At 36.2% G+C, this 22267-nt stretch overlaps 1 protein-coding gene across 1 annotated transcript in view; it reads right to left on the bottom strand.

Annotated features, from left to right (window-relative positions):
* The window catches only part of SELE (selectin E), a 48858-nt gene that overhangs the window by 4472 nt on the left and 22119 nt on the right, over positions 1–22267 (bottom strand). Inside the window, 11 exon segments of the mRNA XM_051996787.1 lie at positions 842–1024; positions 1532–1720; positions 2470–2601; positions 2604–2657; positions 2788–2976; positions 4339–4527; positions 4642–4827; positions 5586–5765; positions 5907–6014; positions 6856–7242; positions 10774–10919. Of these exon segments, the coding sequence (XP_051852747.1) occupies positions 842–1024; positions 1532–1720; positions 2470–2601; positions 2604–2657; positions 2788–2976; positions 4339–4527; positions 4642–4827; positions 5586–5765; positions 5907–6014; positions 6856–7242; positions 10774–10919 (1943 nt within the window).

Raw genomic sequence — 22267 nt, 5'->3', positions numbered from 1 at the left:
AAAAAAGATTCTTGTAAGCAGATTTAAAGTTCCCTTTTCTTGGCCTTTTCTCTTGTTGATGAGATCATTTACTACACTTGGCATTTTTATTTCAAGCAATGTAAGGGGAAGAAGTCATTCATCAAAAGACTTGACAAACAATGGATTTTGTTCAAAGATTACTATTGAAAGGTTTTGTTCAAATGCTACTGCTTAGATGGATAGCATCCCTGAGTAATAGGCTTAAGTGAGGAAAGAGGGAGTATTCCATTTTCAGAGCAGAAGCTATGACTGATGAAATCTAGAAGCCCTTTCTCAGAATGTTTTTCCATAATTAAGGGCTATGTTAAATTTTAGTTAAAAGTTAGTCAAAATAAATTTAATCTTCTTAACCAAATTCCTGGACTCCCAGCAGGCCTAATCTGCTCCACCATCTGTTTCTGTACAGCTGGGATTTAAAACAATTCTTAATTCACAGCCATACCAAAACAAGTAAGGGACCAGATTTGGCACACTGGCCATAGTTTGCTGACCCATCCTTTAAATAAAAAATATATTTTGTCCTATTTTTCTCATCCCCATGGATTTAAGTTCTACAGCTTGTTAATTTATACAATCTCTCTGGATAAAGAATGTAACATCTTTGATATCAGACTCTTTTTAATCTTTTTTTTTTTTTTAATCTTCTGAGCCCAGTAGCATTCCTTGTTTGTGACAAGCCCTTAATAACTTATTAGGTAAATGAATAAATGCATGAGAAAGATGGACAATTGTAGTCCCTTATAATTTTCCCCAACAGCCAGATCACCAGATTTTATACTTTAACCGACACCCTCTTAGTGAACTGACCCTGCTTCCTTACCTTCACAGGAAGGTAGCATCCCAGACCAGCTTCCTGTGGCTTTGCAAGCCAAGGAATGTGAGCCATTGAGTTTCCATCCCTCAGGGCATTCAAAAGCACATCTTGTGCCATAGAGGAAATTCCCATCTCCATGACAGGTCATGTTGATCTCCTTAGGAACTTTCAGGATAGGGCATTGTACCACTAGAAATGACATTCAAAGAAAGAGATGCATGAGGTTAAGGCAAGTCTATCGGGAAATATTCAGGCTAGTTAAAATATATGCATATTAATTTCCCTCCAAAATTTCTCTGTTTCTAGGCTAGCTGTCATATTTCTCTAAGATTATTCACAAATCATCTGAGTAAAGTAACCTGTAATATGAAAGGCAGTATATGAATATGAGTAAACCCTCTAATCTTAAAATGTACATGTTTTGAATTAAAGGCCAAAAACCATTTAAATTGATGTTTTCAGCATAAAAGAATTAAGATTGAGGTTTTAATTACCTAGGTGTTAAATGGCCCCCAAGAGCTTATTGGCCCACCTAAAACCTAAGTTAATTTTTAATTAAAAGTTTGGTTTATGTTTTAGTCATCAAAGTTATACATTTTTGTTTCTTTGAAATATGCTATCTTAATTTCACTTTCATAAATAAAAAGAAATATTTTGAAAAAAAACAAACAAAACAAAACCTAAGCTCAGTCCTACCTTCACAGGTTGGCATTTGTTGCATCCATTGCCCCTGGGCTGTACATTCAAGTTGGGGTGATCCTTGCAATGCAAAACCTTCCTCACAGCTGAAGCTACAGGTTGACTGGTAAGTGAAGTCTCCAGTAGAGGAATGGGCGCATTTCATAAAGCCATTCTGGGGCTGGCTCACAGCATCACATTTCATGGCTGTAACAAACACAAATATATACAGGATCTTTTCATATCAGCAATTTTTCTGAGTAGGATCATAAGAACTAGAGGTGGAAGATGAGGCAGATATTGTTTCACCGATCCAACTCACTTGCCTAATGATTTGTCCAAATTGACATATATAAAAAGTAGCAGAGGGAATATTTGAACCCATATCCTCACTAATTGAAGAACAAGAACAAGAACAAGAAGAATAAGAACAAAAAGAAAAACAAGAACAAGAACAAGAGCAAGAACAATAATGAAAAGAACAAGAAGAAGCTAAGTTTTTTGTTGAGGATTTCACAGGAGGAATAAAGGAATAAATATTTATACAGTACCTACTATGTAGTAGGCACTGGCCTAAGCACTTCACAGATATTATCTATTCTATATTCACAAAAACCATGTGAAGTAGGAGTTATTATTATCCCCATTTTATAGTTTAGGAAACTGAAGCAAACATGTTATTCGAGGTAATCACAGAATTTGGTGAGTCTGGATTTGAACTCAGAACTTTCTAACTTCAATCTGGCACTCTTGGCACCATGCCACTTATGCAGTTTATTAGTGTATAATGAAGGATTCAAACACAGGTCTTCATGTGGCACATCATCTGACTCATTAGTTCAAATGGCCACCTCTTTTCATTTCATGCCATGAGTTTTAAGCTTTTAGCATCTCCCAACAAGCAAGGGAAAACCCCTGATTCATCTGCATGTGAAAGGGGTGAAATTTGGTCCTACCTTCACAGGTTGGCATTTGCTGTGTCCACTGCCCGTGAGCTGAGCATTCAAGTTGGGATGATCCTTGCAGTTCAAAGCCTTTCTCACAGCTGAAGCTACAGACTGACTGGTAAGTGAAGTCTCCAGTAGGGAATGCGCACATTTCATAAAGCCATTCTGGGGCTGTCTCACAGCATCACATTTCATAACTATGATACAAACAAGTGCACAAAAACACCATTATTATTAGCAGTTTGCTTGATTAATGCAGTGATTCACTGCTTAAGAAATAAAGTCATATGTAAAAAAAAAATAGCTTGGATTTAAAAACAAAACTACCTTCACACGTGGGCTCCTCCTTGTCCCATTGTCCTGTTAAGTCACACTGGAGTCTCTTGGATCCTTTCAACATAAATCCTTCTTCACAAGAGAACTCACAACTGGAGCCGCTTTGAAAAGTTCCAGAAAGACTAGGAAGGCAATCCATGTAGCCTCTCTCTGGCCTGGAAGGTACTTTACACTGTATAGCTAATGAGACACAAATAAAATACTCAGTGCCAAGATTGCAGAACAGTATAGTGCAGTTTGATGCGTGAATGACAAAGTGAAGAAGCAGGTAATTCTAGGTCATGAATAAGGGTTCAAACTAACACACTTAGGAGATAGCCCAGTCTGATTCCTTCATTCTGTAGACAGGGAAATCCAGACCCAGAGAGAGTCAGTAATTGAGCTCAGCTTGTACATGGAGTTAGTGGTGGAGTCAATTTTCAACTAAAACTTTGTGCTTTCAAATCAGGGTTCTTTGGGTACACCATGCTATTCATGGGTAATTAAAGAGGGCTTATAAAGCAAAACGTGTTACAAAGGTTAGTACACAGCTTGATGGAGTGTACTAAAAAGCTGTCTGAAAATGTGGTGGTATTTTAATGCTAAATCAGCATTCTCTCCTTCTTTCTCATCCCATGGGAGAGGTAATTTTTATTTCTCCTCTCCTCTCCTTCCTACATGCACTCAACAAGGTTAATTCTGAGCAGGCACAGATGGCAACCTCTCAAAAGTGGGGTTTCAGATTCCTCTGATAAGCTGAAAAAGGAGGGCTTTGAATAATCAGAGGGAAACATTAGGGATCTAAAGAGATCCCCAATCTGGAGTGATTAAGAAGAGGTGGTGGCAGGAGGTGAGAGAAGAGCTCAGTATGTTATTTCATCAGACACCAGCAAAAACTTTTGTCTACTTTGGAGTTTGGCCAGGTTTTGGCTCTAAAACAAACACTTCTTTCTGACAATCTCTGGTACACCAAGCACAAATTTACTCATTCTTACATGACTTCCTAAGTCTCAATGTCTCCATCCTTTTATTGGAGAAGATGTAAGTGTAAGCACTTACACTCAATATATCCTTGAGTGCGAATATTTCATAAGACTTAAAATCAAGAGTTGGCCAGATCTCAGAGGCCATTATTTCCATTAGATAACATTTCTGCTTCTTCTATGTTTAGCTGATATAAGATATTGCTTTTATTGGTACAAATCTATTACATTCTAAACAAGAATCAATCTTTGATTGTGTGCATCTAGGCAATAATGAGTGTAACCTAGGGCACAAGCTTTTTTGAATAAACTGCTTCTCAGAGGTAAAAGATAACTATTTAATATTCTGTGCCTACTTGAGGGGAAATTGGTTAGATCAGCCTTGCAACTAGAGTCACTTAAATGCCTTAACTATATGAATGGGGTCCATATTGCCCCCTGAATCTGATCTCAAAAGTCCAAGTAGACACCTGGCTTCATTTCAAGACACGATTTTTAAGGAATGGCGTCTCCATTCAGGGAAGAGAAAGTTGCTGAGCCTATTAGGTTATAATGTTAAAAGATAAACATTTGGTCTTACCTTCACAGGTTGGGAATTGCTGTGTCCACTGCCCCTGAGCTGTGCACTCAAGCTGGGGTGATCCTTGAAGTTTAAAGCCTTCCTCACAACTGAAACTACAGATGGACTGGTAGGTGAAGTCTCCAATGGGGGAATGGACACACTTCACAGAGCCATTGGGGAGCTGGCTGGGAGCATTACATTTCATGGCTGAAGTACACAGAAAAGCACATACATTCCCGTTAGCCATCTGTTTGACTCCTTTACTAATACATTACAAGAAAACTTCCCGTTAAATTGTCTCTTGATATTAAGACATCCTACCTTTACACATTGGTTTCTCCATATCCCACTTCCCAGATGAGTTACAAAGAAGCCTCTTGGAACCTGTTAGCTCAAATCCAGAGTCGCAGTCAAACACACAGGTTGTATTCCATGGAAAGATTCCAGGGCTTTGGGAGCAATTCATGGACCCATGAGCAGGACTTGTTAGTGCATCACACTCTACCACTGGAAATTAGAAATGGGACCATGAATTTGACAGATAACAACATAGTTCTTCTTTATAGGACTTGGACAGTCCTACAAGTCCCTAAAATTAAGACCTGAGGAGAGAACACTAAACCTTTCATATGTGACTTCCAGTTTAACAGAGAAAAGCAACTTCTGATTATCTACATTAAGAATTATCTATTAAAAATCTTTGTACTTTGCTAACATTAAGTGAATCTTGATTTTCTCAAGCCCAAAAGAAACTATAAGAAAAGGAAATTAACTAAATTAATTAATTATAATATGCAATATTATAATTAAAATTAAAATTCTCCCTGATACAAACCAACAAATGTGTGGAAATACTGGCTTTGCTTTTAAGCTAAAGTTTTATATCAGTCTAAATAAAGGTGAAATAGTCTATTCCTAGTATGGAGGAATAGGATGAATAAATAAGAAAGGAGATGACTAGAAAAAAAGTATTGTTTAATTTATGTTGTGGTCCCAAGTATTCTAAGTACCCATAACATTGGGATCATTCCTATTCAAATAGAATATAATACACTCTTCAAAGCCAAAGATCTATCATGTTTTGAATGGCTGCCATTTTGACTTATCCTCATGGTTTTTTCTCTTTATTAGTGAAGTTCTTGAATTGACTATAGATATTGGAAGACAGAATCAATCATGTTCTAAAATAACTTAATACAAAAGGGATAAAACAAGGATTCTGGGATGAGTTCCAAAACTTTCTATCTTGTAGGAAAGTAAAATACCTTTACAGGTAGGGCTCGGTCCACTCCATTTTCCAGAAGAAGTACATTGCACTGAGTTAGCACTGGTTGGGATGTAGCCTTCTTCACAACTGACAGAGCAGGAAGAATTGAAATAACCCACTGGATGGCTGCACATCAGGACACCATGCTCAGGATTGGCCTGAGATTCACAGGTCACAACTATGATAGAAAACGAAAACACCCTTACTCATTAATGTACGAGGGAAAGTGATGTGATGGAGATTCCGTTCCGAAGACACGGAGGAGGATGAGGTGAGATTAAAATAATGGAGCAAGTGGATTGGGCAGAGTAGGTCTTACCGTGCTCACACTGGGAACCAGTGAACCCTGGATAGCACTGGCAAGTAAAATTGTTGATGGTCTCCACACACTCCCCGTGGCCATTGCAGGAATTGCTGGTACAGGAGGCTGAAACCAAAAGGACATGCTGCTATTACACCTTCACATAAACATCAGGATGCTTGCTAAAGGACTTTATGGGGTCTGACTTCAGCTTAACGGCCTGTCAGGAGGTCAGGCCTACATTTTTCAGATTCATCTTTTCCAAATCTCATTTTTAATATGTTTCAGACCAAAATCATATCAGGTGATATTTACTTTTACAATTATAGGACTATTTTGCAAACTGTGGGTACCATATTTCCTCATTGTCTCTGAACACTGATACCCAACAGTCCAGACATACACACATCTCAGCCTTAGTGACCTGTAACTACAAACATACACACATACATTCATTCTGATTATAATAATAATTGCAATAACAGTTATGATTATTCTGATAACAATGGATTGCTTTCATATAGGGCTTTAAGGTTTGCAAAGAGTAAATCTAACCTCATTTTTCCAAACCTGAAAAAGTGCTAATATTGTGGGTGCTATTATCATCCCCATTTTTCAGATGAAGAAATGAAAGATGAAAGAAGTGACTTGTCTAGAGTCACATAGCAAAGAAGTGCCTGAAGCTATATTTGAACTCAGATCTTCTTGATACTAGGTCCAGACTCCATTGATGGGCTATGAATAATTAACTATATTGACTTAAAAGTCACAAGTAGATTTGCATACATATCTCATTCTTTCAACATAGGAAATTTATAAGGTAGGCACTTTAGGATCAAATAGATATCTATGTAAAGCACTTTGCAAAGCTTAAAGCGATTTAAATCTATTTTTTGATAGTTATTATTCAAGTATTACTGTCCCCCATTCCACCATCATCACTTTGCTAATTCATCACGCATCATACCTGTATAACACAAGGCCAGCTTCTCTTTAGTGCATCTCTCATCATTCCACATGCCTGAATCTTTTTTCCGCTTGATATAGATCTCCACACAGTCCTCATTATTTTGCTTATTGTTGGGTTCGTTAGGAGCCCAGTTCATGGCCTCTTTGGTCAGTGGCTTCTGTGTTCCCACCCAGGTCCAGACACCATTGATTTTTCTGATTCCAATCCAGTAGTAACTTGGGGAGAATCTTAATGTTCTATTTAGGTACTCGATTTCATTCTTGTTTTGAATGGCAACCAGGTCTGTATATCTCTCCTGACAATATTTCCTGGCCTGTTCATATGTCATATTCACTTCAGAAGATGCATATAACCAAGCATCACTCCTTTCAAACAGAAGAAATGCTAGAAAAGGAAGAGTAAAATTTTATGCCATAAGTAAACTGTTCTTCTGACATATCTTTGTTCTAATTTTATGAATTTGTTGGGAGGTTTTGAAATACTTGGGGAACTTGAGAAGGTCTGTATTTTTGTCACCCTTCTAGGTGTTGGAAAGAGATTAACAAAGACCCCTCATTATGGTCACACAAAGCTCAGTGCTCAGCAGTTTTTCTCAGCTTCCCATTGTAATACCATTTGCTCTAATATCACATTTTCCCACAACCAACTAATATTATATAAGGTATCTCTATGCAAAAGGAAGTTTTTAATCCCCTATTAATTAGTGATACCAGTTTTCTCAAACAAATATGATCTTACCATAAATGAGTCCAAGAAGAAATGACAAGGCAGTCATCATTTTGGAAACCATTCTTTTCCTCACAGTATTAGTGTTGGAATAGTTTTCTGGGGGGGTAAGGACAGAATTTATTTTTAAAATGAAATTGACATTCAAAAATAACTAAGCTTTCTAATGTTATTTACATATACAATCCCATTTGCTTCTTATAGCAATGCTCTAAGGGTAAATTCTATTCCCATAGATATTTATGGATGAGGAAACTGAGACTCCTGGAGGCTTGTCCAGAGACACAGATGATAAATATCTTGAGCAGAATTCAAACTCAGCACGACTCCAAGCCCAGAAATCCATCCACTATCTCATGCTATCTCATTATCTTTAATATTATAAAATAATTATGCCTCTTAAAAATATGATAAGATGATGACCTTAAAGAACTGTTAAATCATAACCTTGACAAACACTATATTATAAAATATTCTTCAAAGATAAAGCCTTAAAGACTTCAACAAGTTAGCAAAAGATGGATTCTGGATTTACATCTAGCATCAGGGAGAAAGTTGGACTTTTATCCAGTCTGAAAATTATACAAATTCACCTGGGTGGTATTGGTATAATATCTTCTCCATAAGGTCTGGAATCTCAGTTCTATAATGAATTCTGATTATGGTTTAGTCAATCAACAGTCAATTGTACTTACAGTTCCACGATCTGGTATTCTGCTCTCCTGATTTCGTCAACTACGGCTTCGACGTTCTCACACTGTGCTCTCTCACACTCTGGTAGTAGTGTCTGCCAAGAAGTGCAGCACACCCTGGGTATGCGAGTCCTTTTAAAGAGGGCACTTCCTATGGAATTTGATGACATAATGACTGAATAATTCAAGTTAGAAAGTGGGGAATTTCCCGAGAAGGAAAGATTCCTGGGAATATCCAGTGTTATAAATCTTTTCCCCAGAGTCTGACACCCCTCTATCATTTTACTGTCCCTTTGATATATTTTATATATTCGATGATTTCCTAAAGCCTAATAAGTAAGTTATAGAATTAGAAATAACACACAGCCACTCTTTCCCAACAAGGCTAATAGTGACCAGTTTGGGACTGATCAGCTAAAATTTTTAAATCAATTTCTATCTCTACCTTGCTAACATAATCCATTTTTCTTTGTCCATCTCATCAATTCAATGGTTTTTAAGGAGCAGTATCTTTCTGAGAACTCTAACAGGTGCCTATCTAGTGGATACATCCACAGACAAGTTCTGAAGTGGATAATTAAAAATAATACTCTCTTTTATGACATGTTTATAATAAAATCAAGTACAAAAAAATATGAAACAGAAGAGAACATCAAAAGATTCAAACTTTTACAGGTATTATACATTTAAACATACCTATAGGTACTCTCCATTTCTGATTCCTGGTTTTCAACATATTGACACATAGTAACAGCTGTCATTTACTCCACTTATTATGCTTACAAAGAACTTCAACTCATGAAAACCCAGTAAGGTTGCTAACATAGCTATTACTTTATCTTACAGATAAGGAAACTGAGGCTAGAAAGAGAGATGGCTTGCTAATGGTCACACACTTTTAAGTGTTTGGAAGAAAAAATGGATCCTCAGGAATACAATTTCTTCTATTATAATATTTGCTTTCTTGAAATGAAAATTTGTTTTATATTTTGAATCTTCCCCGATGTGCTTCTGAGCACATGACAATATTTTGTTTTGTTTTTTTCTTTTCCTTTTCTGTTTTTTATTGTTTTTTCTTAAAAAATAAAAATATATAAACAAATAAAAATGCAAAATAAAAAATAAATACTAGAAGTGGGATTCAAATCCAGATCCCTACTGCTGCCAGGTCCTAGGTTAATTCAACTATCCCATCTATCTTTCTTTTTTTTTAAGTTTTATTTTCAGTTTATAGAATAAAACAAGCACTTCCATAACATATTACAATAAAGATGATTACACATGAAACTTCAAATCTGCTATGCACAACTTGCTATTCCTTTAAAATACATAACAAAATTGTTATATAAATTTCTTTCCTCCTCTCCACTATAGAGATGGTTACCATTAAACACAAATATATGTATATGTATATATGGAATATATACACATATGCATGTGTAAAATTATTCGAAACATACTTTTATTTATCAGTTCTTCTCTAGATGCAGAGAGTAATTTTTTCATATGTCCTTTGTAGATCTTTTGGTATTTATAGTAAAAGTAACTTATTCTTAAAACAATACTGCTGGTACTATATACAATGTTCTCTTGGTTCTGCTTAATTTGTTCTTCATGCAAATTGTCTTATAGCACTATAGTATTCCCCCACAATTACTTACCATTTCTTGTTTAACTTGTGCAACCATTTCCCAATTGAGGAGTATACCTGTGTTTCCAATTCTTTGCCACCACAAATATTTTCTATCTTTCTTATGGGTAGATGTCTATTCTTTTCCCTTTGTGGAATCTCTAATCTAGGCAATGCAGGAGTTGGGAACTCTGAAGGGTTATGTTCAGAGCTGATTGATTAAATCAGGAATTATTTGTCAAGATCTCAGGTATCTTTCCTGATCTCTGGTCTAAGTGACCCTAAAAAAGAAAGTCATATGGAGTGACTACCTATGTGAGTTTTAGCAAATTACTTCATATCTCTGAGCCTCAGTTTCCTTATCTGTAAAACTAAAGGGGCTGAACAAGATACCCACTGTAGTCTCTTGTAGATCTTAATCTATGATCCTATGAACCTATGTGACCTTCAAAAAATCATTAGCTTCTCTAGTCCTATTGTTCTCATCCATAATATCAGGAAGTGAACAGCTGGCCTTTGAGCTCTTTTTCAGCTGCAAACTCATGAATGATCCTTTGGAATTTCTTGTAATGAAGTGAAAGACCAAGATTAGGAAATTCGTTTTAATTTAGTCTTTTTCAGAGATAAAGAAAGTTCTGGGGACAGCTAAAGTAATTTTTCTTTCCTCCTAAAATTGCTATTCTTTTTGCGCAAGTAGGAAAAGTGGACTAAATATTCTAAGTGTAATTAGTATTGACAACAAACTGGGATTATTCAATCTTAACTACCTGCTCTTAAACCTCTGGCTTCTCTTCCAATGAAATTCCTATCTTTTCCCTCCTTTCCCCCCAAAAAAGATATGGGATGTATTTTAACTCTTTATCTTACTTTTCTGGATGGACAAAGTCTGCTCATGCTTGAACATATTGAAGAAAAAGTAGAAGAGGAGAATGTAAGGTATCAGCTGCATTAGCCACTTGATTACAACAGAGGGTACCATAGGGTAGCAGGGGCTATAGGGGATAGAAAGTAACCTTTGTGGTAGGGGGAAAAGGAGGAAATTAAAAGAAAAGGGAATTTTGAGGATAGAATATTCTATACATACAAATCTTGAATGATTCAGGGATAACTTGTATATAGACTTGGATTTAATGGGAGTTGTTGCCCTATTTGCCATGGTACATTCTGCTTGAACCTAAAAATAATTTATTCAAAGCTTTGGTTTCAAGGTTTTGCAAAAGTGAATGTCAAAAACTAGTTGGAAAAATAAAATACTATTTTAAAAAGAGAGAGAGAGAGAGAAACAAAGCTTATGTTTACCCAAGAATAAAAATTTGATCATTAAGTTTAACCAAAATCTAAGGTCAGAAGAGTTCTCGGAACCAGTCTGTCACCTTGGATCAACACACCACTAATGCCTAGCTTGAATTAGTAGAAAATCTGGGACAAAATGAATAGCTCCCTTTGACAGTTCAATTTAACTTTAACTCCCAGTTGTTTAGGGATTTCTACTCATTCCTTTGAGAGAAGAAGGTGAAAATGAGTCCACTTTTCTGTTAATAGAAATATTTGGCTTTCTTCAAGCCTCAACCCATGTTACTTCTTAGAAGTTTTAGATTTATTTTCCTACTTAAATATTTTATTCCTCAGTGCAATGTAAGCTCCCCGAGGGCAAAAACTGTTTTTCATTTTGTCTCTAGCTCAGAGAAGAAATGAAAGGGAAGAAAGCTCCCTTCCATATAGGGTAGTCATGATGATGATGATGATGATATGATGATTAATCAAATTGACATATTTCACACATAAATAAAAGATTAGATTGGTATAGGGTAGAGAAAACTTCTGTCAATGCAGTTCAGCACCTTCTCCACAACCTATATAGTCCTGAAGTATCTAGAATGTCCTACCTAGGATGTCACAGCCAGAATATTTCATAGGTAGAACTTGGATTCAAGTCTTTTTGATTTTGAGGCTCTGAACCCTATACCAATCTAATCTTTTATTTATGTGTGAAATATGTCAATTTGATTAATCATCATATCATCATCATCATCATCATGACTCCAGGATCAGCATATTAACCAGTGGGCCCCTGAGCTTCCCGTGAAATATGTAAATACATACATATAATGTATGTGCACATGCATATACACGTGTATGTTTAAAGGGAAGATTATTCAGTGAGGGTGCAGTCCTCCATCCTGTGTAGGTTAATACCAGACAGGCCAGACAACATATTCTCAAAGTATTAGGCTCCTATTATACATACTCTTATTACAAATATTACAATTACATGCTGTTTCCTCTAATAAAATAAAAGTCCTTGATGACAGAGATTGCTTCATTTTTTTACTTTGTAGCTCCAGTATCTAATATAGTGCTTGCCACACACCTACTGTGTTGTTGCCTGTTGTGCCTGTTGATAGATTATTAAAGGAATGAATAAATAAATGACTGAGTGAATGAATGAATGAATGTGGTCATGCTAGGTACCTTCTTTAAACATATTTCGGCAAATGGGGATTAATTGGTAGTTTGTGTTCATCACCTCTTGCTATTGGTGAAAGCATGGCTCACTGTCTTTTAGAGGAAATCAGTATTTTGAATCTTCATAAAGAAAGAAAATCACTAAGAAAATAACACAGAAAAACTGAACTGAGCTTAGCATGTGCCATGTAAACTCCATTTCTTTCCTGTAAAACTCTGGAATTCCCCCTCAATAATCTTTTTTTTTTTTTGTTTCCTATGATTCTCAGACTCATAATTTTAATTATCTTCCCTTCTTTCTTCTTGGCAGGCTCTTATCTTGAGATTCAGCTCTACTGGACTGCACAAAGTGATGGACACCTCTATAGCACAGGAGCTGCCCCAGTAAATTCCCGTAACGGAAGATGCTTCCATATAAAGAAGGTTGGTAAATTTACAGGGCTTTTCCTGCATGCTTCCAGACTGTCGTCTTTGAAAGGGGAAAAAATCCTGTGGCTGAATATAATCTTCTGTTTGTTTTCCTTGGCTGTTTTTGCTGCTTGTTTTCCAGGCCAGAGTATGTCTCCTCCTGGTCTACTATTGTCTCCATTCTAGATATTGCATGAGAAAAAAAATCTTTCCTGTTAAGTTATTTGTAACCATACTGTGTTTTTAATTAATCACAAAGAAAACAAGTAATTTAAAGAATCTGCTAAAGAAAGAAGGTAGGCCAACTGTAAGTGATAATGGTCTTACAGAAGTCAACTTCTGGAAGCCTTAATATAAATCATAATGATGATTATAGTCATCTTGACTATTTCCTTCTTTTTGATCTCATAAACTTCTGTTCTAAATCAGGAACTCATCACTCCTCACCTGACTTTTCAATGGTTTCCTAATTAGTGCCTTCTTTTCCTCCCTTCTTCAATCCATCCTCTACAGTTGGCCAAATTAATACTCTTAAAATACAAATCAACCATGTCAACCGTCAACATTTTTCAGTGATTCTTTTGTCTCTAGTATAAACTACAAACTTCTCAGCAAAATGTTTGAAACCATCCACAACCCTCCCATCCTCCTTTCCAAATTTATTTCATATCACTCACCTTCACAAAAATCTCCCTTCCAAGCAAACCACTCTATGAGTTGTTCCCTGTACACACAATTCCATTTCCCACTTCCATGCCTTTGTACAAATGATCCTCCAGCTTCAGAATGTGCTCTCATCACCTGTGCCTCCCAAAAATCTGTTTCCTTTTAGACAGCTCAGATGCCGTCTCCTACTAGAACTTTTCCTGTATTATCAGTTCTTTGCTCCCTCCTGAAAATACTTTGTATTGGTTTTTGTAGACTTCATATTTATTTATTCAGGTCCATGTTATATCTCTCCAGTAGAATGCAGGCTTCCAAAAGAATAATGATGTTGGCTTCTTGAAGACAACAATTATTTCATTTTGTCTTTGTAGCCTCTGCATCTCTTTCACTTATTTGAACAGCTACCATTTATATAAAAGCTAACTACTATATAACACTTTAAGCCTTGCAAAGGGTTGCATCATTTTATATGTTGATTCTCACAACAACGCTGTGAGACAGGTGCTGTCATTATCTCCATAAAATTGAAGCTGATATGAAATGACTTACCCAGGACCACACAACTATGACCTATATGAAATATGATTCACGGAACAGAAATGAGTGCAAGGGATAATGTTGTAAAAAAATTACCCTGGCATGGATTCTGTCAATATAAAGTAATTATTAAATAAAAATTTAAAATAAAAAAAATGAAATATGATTCAAACTCAGTTTTTCTTCAATTCAGCCCAACACTCTTTCCACTATACCAATCAGTTACACAATAGGCAGTTAATAAATGAGCGTTTAATTGAATTGAATCATGATCCTAGTCATGAAAATACTGAAAGTTTTATTCCCAAATGTCTGGGCTCACTTATTTGTTAGGATCAGTATGGTGTAACAGTCCTGTTCCACTGAAAATTTATTGTGTTATCTTAAGCAAATGTCGTCATCTTACTGAGTCTCAGTTTACCCACTTGTATATAATGAATTGGTTGAATTTGATGACCTCTTCAAACCTTTCAACTTCAACATTCTACAAGTCTATGACTGTCCTTTTAAGTTGGATCAACTATATCACATCTCTTCTGATAAATATTAATATAAAATTATGCAAATAAATAATAATAGCTAGCATCTATATAGCAATTACCATTTATTAAGCATTGTGCTAAATACTTTACAATTATTATCTTATTTGATACTTACAATCCTACAATGAAGGTGCTATTATTATCTGCATTTCATTGATGTGGAAACTAGGGCAAATAGAGATTAAGTGATTTACCTAGACTCACAAGCTATTAGGCTGAACACTTAACCACTTGCTGGTGCATTTTCTTTCTAGTAAAAGAATTAAGTATATTAACCAAGAGCGTATTCCCAGTAGTTATCACTGGTTTTAAAAGATCCAACCCTATACAATGGATACTCCCTCTTCCAACATCCCTACTTATAATAACTACATTGCAAGTGAATCTCCAGACATAAATTATATATAGAAACACTAAGTCTTGTGAGATTTAGTGGCTTAACAAAGTTTTGGAGAATTCATCTATTTCTAGCAAGGATAGAATAATGAGGCACTAAGATGTAGTGAATAGAGCCTTACATTTGTAGCCAAGAAATGCTGGATTCAACTCACTTTAACCTCTAGAAACTTCTGATTCCTCCCCTCTGATGAAGGGCAACCAACCAACCAAAGTCACTATAACACCTGTAGTAATGAATTCATAGAGTTGTCAGGAGGATCATTAACAAATGGGCTAATGTATAAAAAAAGCACTTTTCAAAATGAAAAGTACTATATAAAAGTCAAGCTTATTAGTATTTTTTTCTCACTTTTCTGAAAGTTCTCCCCTTTAAGTCTTCATCCATGTGTTCATTATTCTTTTCTTTATGTTCTACCATAAAGTTCAGATTGAACTCTCTTCCTCCATTCTCTGGTTCCCTTGAGATTTTTCTATTGGTGTCCTGTATCTACTTCCTCAAACCTTCCCTAGTACCAGTAATATTATTCATGAATCACCCTCTCTGGCTACAAGGCTAAGCATGTGTTGACTTTTGCAATGTGCTTCTTCATAAACTCTTACCATTGCCCTGGCTGCTCCCATCTCTTGGGATGGAACAATCCTCTCAGTATTTCTTCTCTCAGTATTATTCCCATGAGTTTTTAGATCATACAGCCATTATTAGTCCTTTGGTGTCTGGGAAAGGAAGGAGAAGATTAAATATGCAATGTTGATTATTTTTTTCCTTTCAGATGTTGTTTCAATCAAAGTCCCTAAGTACAGCAGAAGATGAGATACATAGATAGTGTTATGGAAACAATGAACATGAACTTGAACAGACTTCTAGATTGTAGAGGATAGAAGGACCTGATATGTGGTCCATGGAGTCACAAAGAATTGGACTGAACAACTAAGAGGTCACACGTTTTGTTAGCCTAGTCCATATAAATCTGAAAGTAGAGTTGAGTTGAAAGCGTTAAAGTGCCCTCAAAAACCAGGAAAGATTGCCCAATCCTTCCTCCATTTGAATACTGATCTTTTATTTTCCACTAGAGAATCAGAACCAAAAGACTTTGTTCCTTTTTTTTTCTCTTGTTCTCTTTATAGTCTTTAATACCATTGATCTTTTTTTCCCATTCAATTCCCTTTTCTCTCAAGAGTTTTGGGACATTACTTTCTACTGATCTCCTCCCACCTGTTCTTCAGTCTCCTACCCCAAGGTTCTGTTCTGGATCCTCTTCTCTTCTCCCTCTATACTATTTTACTTGGTGATTTTATCACCTATCAAAGATTTTATAAATTCTTTCCTGATCTCTTGTATCACATCTCCATCTAACTATTGGACATCTCAAATTAGACATCCTATAGATACCATTGAATTTATGTCCAAAATTGAACTTATCTCCTCTCCATACTGCCAGCACTCCTCTCTTTCATCCTCCCAACCACCCAGGCTAGAAATCTAGATGTTGTTTTCATCTCCACACTCTCTCTCACCTCTTCACCCATCCCTATCCTATTGATTTTATCTTTTTAACATCTCTCACATATATCCCCCTTTTGCCCGTTCACAATGTCATTACTCTTGTGTTGGACCTTAGCGCCCCATATCTAAATCATTGCAGATGCTACAAAAGAAAAAACCAGACCTGGAAGCTAACTGAAGAGTTGGGGAAAAGAGAATGATAGCTTGCTGAGTAGTCTCCCTAAATGTCTTCTCCCTACTCAACTGCCAAATTGATCTTTCCAAAAAACATGTCTATCTGTGTCAACCGCCTTATCCAATACACTCCAGTGGCTCCTTAATATCATCAAGAACAAACTTTAAATTCTCTGTTTAGCCTTTAAAGTCTTTCATAATCTGGAATCCTACTATTTTTCTAGTCTTAAATCCTACTCCCTTCCACATACTTGTCAATCTGGTAATAACAGTTTTCTTGCTATTTCTCATAAAAAACACTCACTCTCTCTGTCTCCCAACTCTGTACATTTTCACTGGCTGTCCCCAATGTCTACCTTTCTATGTCCTGTCTGCCCTGGCTTCCTTTAAATTTATGCTAAAATTCCACTTTACATAAAAAGCCTTTCCCAATCTCCTTTAGTGTTCTTAGATTATTGCCAATTTATTTCTTGTTTTTATGTAGCTGTTTCCATTTTGTCTCTCTCATTATACTGAGTTATTTAAGAGAATGGGCGCTTTTTTTGTTCCTTTTTTGTGCTATTCCCGGCACTTACATAGTACCTTATACATGAAAAATGATTAATAAAATACTTGTTGAATTGACCCATTCTTGCCCTGATAAGGAACTGTTGGTGTAGCACCCTGAGGCAGCTGCCTACCCTGCTTATACTTAGTCTTGACAGTGCCTTAAAGTAATAAATGTAAATTTAACTTCTCTTTGCCCTGTTAGTCCAAATTGATGCCATTTCAAATTATGGCATCAAAAAGTTGAAAAGGACTTTTAGATATTATTTGATCAAAGTCTCTTTATTTGTATATAGATGAATAAATAGAAGCCCCCAACACTGTGAGTAGCTTAGTTATTAGCACAATAGGACCAGATTCCTACACACCAGGGAACTTTCTACTGAATTTTGTTGACTCTCTTGACAAGAATTGTGGGTGTTGAAGGAAAGATTGGCTAGAGGAAAGATTGGAGCCAAATGTGATTTGTGTGATATTGAGTGGGTCATTCAACTTTTCTAACCCTTTCATTCATATTCATAAAAATAAAGGCATTGGAATAGATAGGCGTAAAGGCTTTGACATTCAGTGATTTCAAGGAGAATGGATGGGCAAAATATAATTCCTCACTTTCTTTTAAACTGAACATTAAATAGGAAAAACTTGCTTTGGTTTTAAATTTTATGGGATCTGGTCTGTGGACAAGATTTGAAGGTAATATCCAAACCATCAGACAAACAGTGATGGGGGGAAATCTATTCTAATTAAGGGAAAGGATTCTTCTCATCTGAGTCATCTAAGATTTCCTGAATTATGAGATGAATAAACTGATTTCACTGAGATGCCCCTTGGGGGTCATCTTAGATCAATTTTCAGATTGTTCCTACCAAAATCTGATTATTATCAACTCTCCCATTCCTCCAGTTGTAAAGGAGACAATAAAGTGGGAGAGGACAGGAAATGCATAAGCTATCTAATAAGATGCCTTAAATCACCCCACACACAAAGATCATGTCCCCTATCCAAAGAGAAAACTAGATTGAGATAGCTAGGCTAAGCGAGTCCTAATGGATAAGAAAAACTCTTCCTTATATCTAACACATATATTAAGGTTTTCAAAATAAATGAACCTCTAGAACACTAGAACAGAGAACCTCTGGTCTCACTGTAAAGATTAATTTAATTCCATTCAATAAACCTTTTTTGGGATACCTACTATGTACAAGGTGCTAGGTGCTAGGGACCACAAACAAAAACAAAAAAGGCTCCATTCTCAAAAAAAAAAAGAAGAAGAAAAGAAAAAGTGCACAGCAGAGAACAAAATAATAACCTACAATGAAGCAAAGATGGACATTCATGAATATAACTTCTTCTATTATTATATTTGCTTTCTTAAAATAGAAATTTATTGTTATATATTTTGAATCCTCCCTGATGGTCTCTTGGGCACATGACAATTTTTTTTTGGGGGGGGGGGTATTTCAGGGTTTTTTTGGTTTTGTTTTTCTTTCTCTTTTCTGTCTTTGTTTTTCTATTCTGTTTTTTCTTTGTATTTAGTTCAATAAAAAAAAAACTTAAGGTATCTATGCTCAAAGAAGTTCACATTCAATACATACATAGATATATATAATAGTAAGTCATTCGAGGAAGGAAAGAATACTATCAACCGGGGAATAAGAGAAGAATTTGTAGGAAAGATTGCTCCTTGAGAGGCAGATGAAGGAATGAATTCCAGGATGGCACAAATGAATGAAAGTAGAAATTAATTAATGGAGTGACCAAACCTTACAGTTTAGTTGAAACATAAATTATATGAAGTGGAATGATATGAAATAAAGTAAAAGAGTTAAATTGCATGCATCCTTGAATGCCAAGCTAAATATATATTTTATCTTGGAAGGAATGAAAAACCACTAAAGCTTTTTGAGCAGAGTATTGGTCTTATCAGACCTGTATGTTGGGAGGTTTATTTTGGCAATTAAGTGGACAAAGAATAAGGAAAGGAAAACAATGAAGACAGACATCTCTATTAGGAAGTTATTATAGATTAGAGATCATAGGTGACTGAATTAGGATGATGGCCATGTGGAAGGAGATAAGAGAATGAATGTGAAAGATGTGAAGATAAAAATAATAGGAGCTGGCAACTGACTGAATAGTGGGGAAGAGGAGAGTGATAGAGAGAGAAAAGCCAAGTATAAGACCTCCTCCATGAATATTTCCCCATCTTCCACTTTCAGTGGTAGGCTGGCTAAGGAGCAGCTGACTAATACTATCAGTGTTTTAAGGGCAACATTGAAGGGTTGGATTTCTAGTACTGTGAGCCCACACCAGTGTGTTTCCAACTAACAATCAGCCAAACAGCTTTTTAGCAAAAATATCTTTGCTAATGTGATATAGGAAAAGCACCAGTTACAAAACATTCTCCTTAGATGTCCAGAGCATACGCTGATAAACACACACACACACACACACACACACACAGAGAGAGAGAGACAGACAGAGAGAGAAAGATCTGTCTCTGTCTTTCTGTCTCTCTGTCTCCGTCTGTCTGTCTTTGTGTATGTGTATGTGTCTGTTTCTGTTACTCCCTCTCTGTTTCTGTCTCTGTCTGTGTCTCTATATCTCTGTGTCTCTATGTCTCTGTCTCTCCCTCTCTCTGTCTCTTTTCCTGTCTCCTTCTGTCTTTGTCTGTCTGTGTGTGTGTGTGTGTGTGTGTGTGTGTGTGTTATTTTTCTTCCATTACAAGGGCAATGACCTCTTAGTGATTTGATTCCAACTTTCCAAATGGAATCTTCTAAGTGCAACTGTTCTTCCATTAAACTGTTTGTTTAATGTGAGTTTGTAATTTATACAACAAGAAGTGTGACAATCTTCTAAACCAGTTACAAGAAAAATCCTCTCAAAATGATTTCAGATCTTACTCATACCCAATGTACACGATGTCCTAGATGATTCATCCAGTTGAGCCCATAATTATATTAGTTGAGTTAAGGTTGGCTGAAGCATTGAACTTGTGTGATAACATGGTGACACCCTCCATAGCAATAGAGAAGTTTGGTGGGGGGATGCATTTAGAAAGTATAATGAAAACAAAATTTCCTAAGGCCTTACTACAGAGTCTGAGATAGCTTTTCCTGAGGACCTAGACTATGCAGATAAGTATAATTCTTTTCCTTAAAAAGTTTTCAAAATGGTCTTGAAATTTGATAAGATCATGAGAATAATGCTTGTCGGAATCCTTACTAACTGCTAACTAATTAGAGTTGATCTAATCTTACAAGAAGATGTTTTGGGCAGAACCTGAAACAAGGTACTAAGTAGAACTAATTAATACAAGGCTTGTGTTCACACCTTTACTCATTGGAGTTCAATGAGTTCACACCTCCCTTGAAGTTCGTTGGGCCAGAGAGCACTATGGGAGAAAACCCATAATCCCACTCTCTCAGAAGAGTCAGATAAAAGACCAGCGATGAGGGCTCTATGGCAGAATGCATTTTTTCCACTTGGCTGGCTGGTGGCAGACGAAGAGCTTTCAGAGGATAAAGCTACGAGTGAGCATTCAGTGGACAACCAGATTCATCTTCATCTCACACCACTGTAGTTGGTGGCTGGGCTCCCCAGAAGGAGACAAGAGAGATATTCCATCTCTGTGTTGGTTGGAGGCTGAAGAAAGCAGAGGCAGAGGCTGAAGGACAGAACCTTTGGATTTGGAGATATTCGGAAGGCTCTAAGCCTCTAAGCCCTGTGTTTTGAGAAGAACAAGAACTCCAACATTTGAACTCATAACAAATGCTTGGGTTATTTATGTGGTTTTCAATTACCTTCATACAAAAGGCCCTGAGAAGATATAGTTCCTTTCCTGAGACTTTGGGGCAGGGACCAACATCATGACCAACACAGGTAAACTGTGCTTAGTTGAATCAATGTGATTTCCTCACTGATTCTTTCCTCACTGATTTGAATATCCTTCTGCTATGGATAAATAAGTGTCCTTTTGATTAACTTAGATCTTCTACAATTTCATTACCCTTTTCAGTCTTCCCTTTCTCTCTTCTTTTTCCTTGTCCTGATTTCTCTTTTGCCCCCTTTTCTATTCCCTCTCCCATTTTACTTTCCTCATTGAAACCAATTATGACTCTCGCACAAATCCACTGAGTGGATATTATCATTCATATGATATCATGAGCATTAAAAGAACATTTTGACAGCTTTGGAAAGGTAATTAACAATTTCAGACAGCTATAAAAAGAGCTACATCGTTTCTTGACTATTTGTATGCCTTGTCTCTTTTCTCCTCCCTTTTCAACACCAATAAAACTTTATCCCTGAAACTCTCAGATCTATAGACTTCCATGAAGTGCTAGTGCTCCCAAATAACTACAAATACTGTCCTTGTGGGATTTGGTCCTCTAACTAGGACTGTGACTTTACACAAGACTCTAAGTCTACTTTTCTTCATCTATAAAAATAAGGAATGAATCACTGTTAAGGTACGGTTTAGTTCTCAAAATTTTGAGTGTAGTTTGTGTGTGTGTGTGTGTGTGTGTGTGTGTGTGTGTGTGTGTGTTGGACAATGGATAGAGGAAGGAAATTTCCACCTCTCATTTCAAGATAGAATTTCCTTGCTTTATGGGCGTTGGCTTAACATCTGACCTTTAGTGATTCCCTCAGCTATTAAAGAACGTTATTTTTGAGTGAGAGCCCAGTTTTAAAATCTTACAAGTTTCCCCCAGTGAATATTACAGGAATACTGAAAGAATTGTTATAAAATGAGTAGAGTCTCATCACTTATTATATTAGATAAAGAGAAAGGAAGAGGTGAATAATACCTTTAAAAAAAAACCAAGAGCTTATCTCTAAACATAAAGAGAAACTCCAGTCAGTCTGTCTAGGTGATAGAAAGCTCAGGCTATCTTTTATCTCTGGTTCCACTGCTTAGAATAATTTTTAAATCATTTAGGTGATCTCAGATTAAATCATGAAAAAGAAATATTTTCTCTAATCTGAAACTACTCCTATACATATGTTAGAATGGAGAACTGAGGCAAATATCTGAATAATTCAAGCCAAATGTATCGCTTTCTCCCTGGAAATATCCAGATAACTCAAAGAAAAGATTTTGTTTTAAATTATCCAG

The sequence above is a fragment of the Antechinus flavipes genome, chromosome 4, assembly GCF_016432865.1.
Source record: "Antechinus flavipes isolate AdamAnt ecotype Samford, QLD, Australia chromosome 4, AdamAnt_v2, whole genome shotgun sequence".
NCBI lineage: Eukaryota > Metazoa > Chordata > Mammalia > Dasyuromorphia > Dasyuridae > Antechinus > Antechinus flavipes.
Note: the sequence above shows the minus strand (reverse complement) of the source record. Positions and strands in the feature narration are given on the sequence as shown.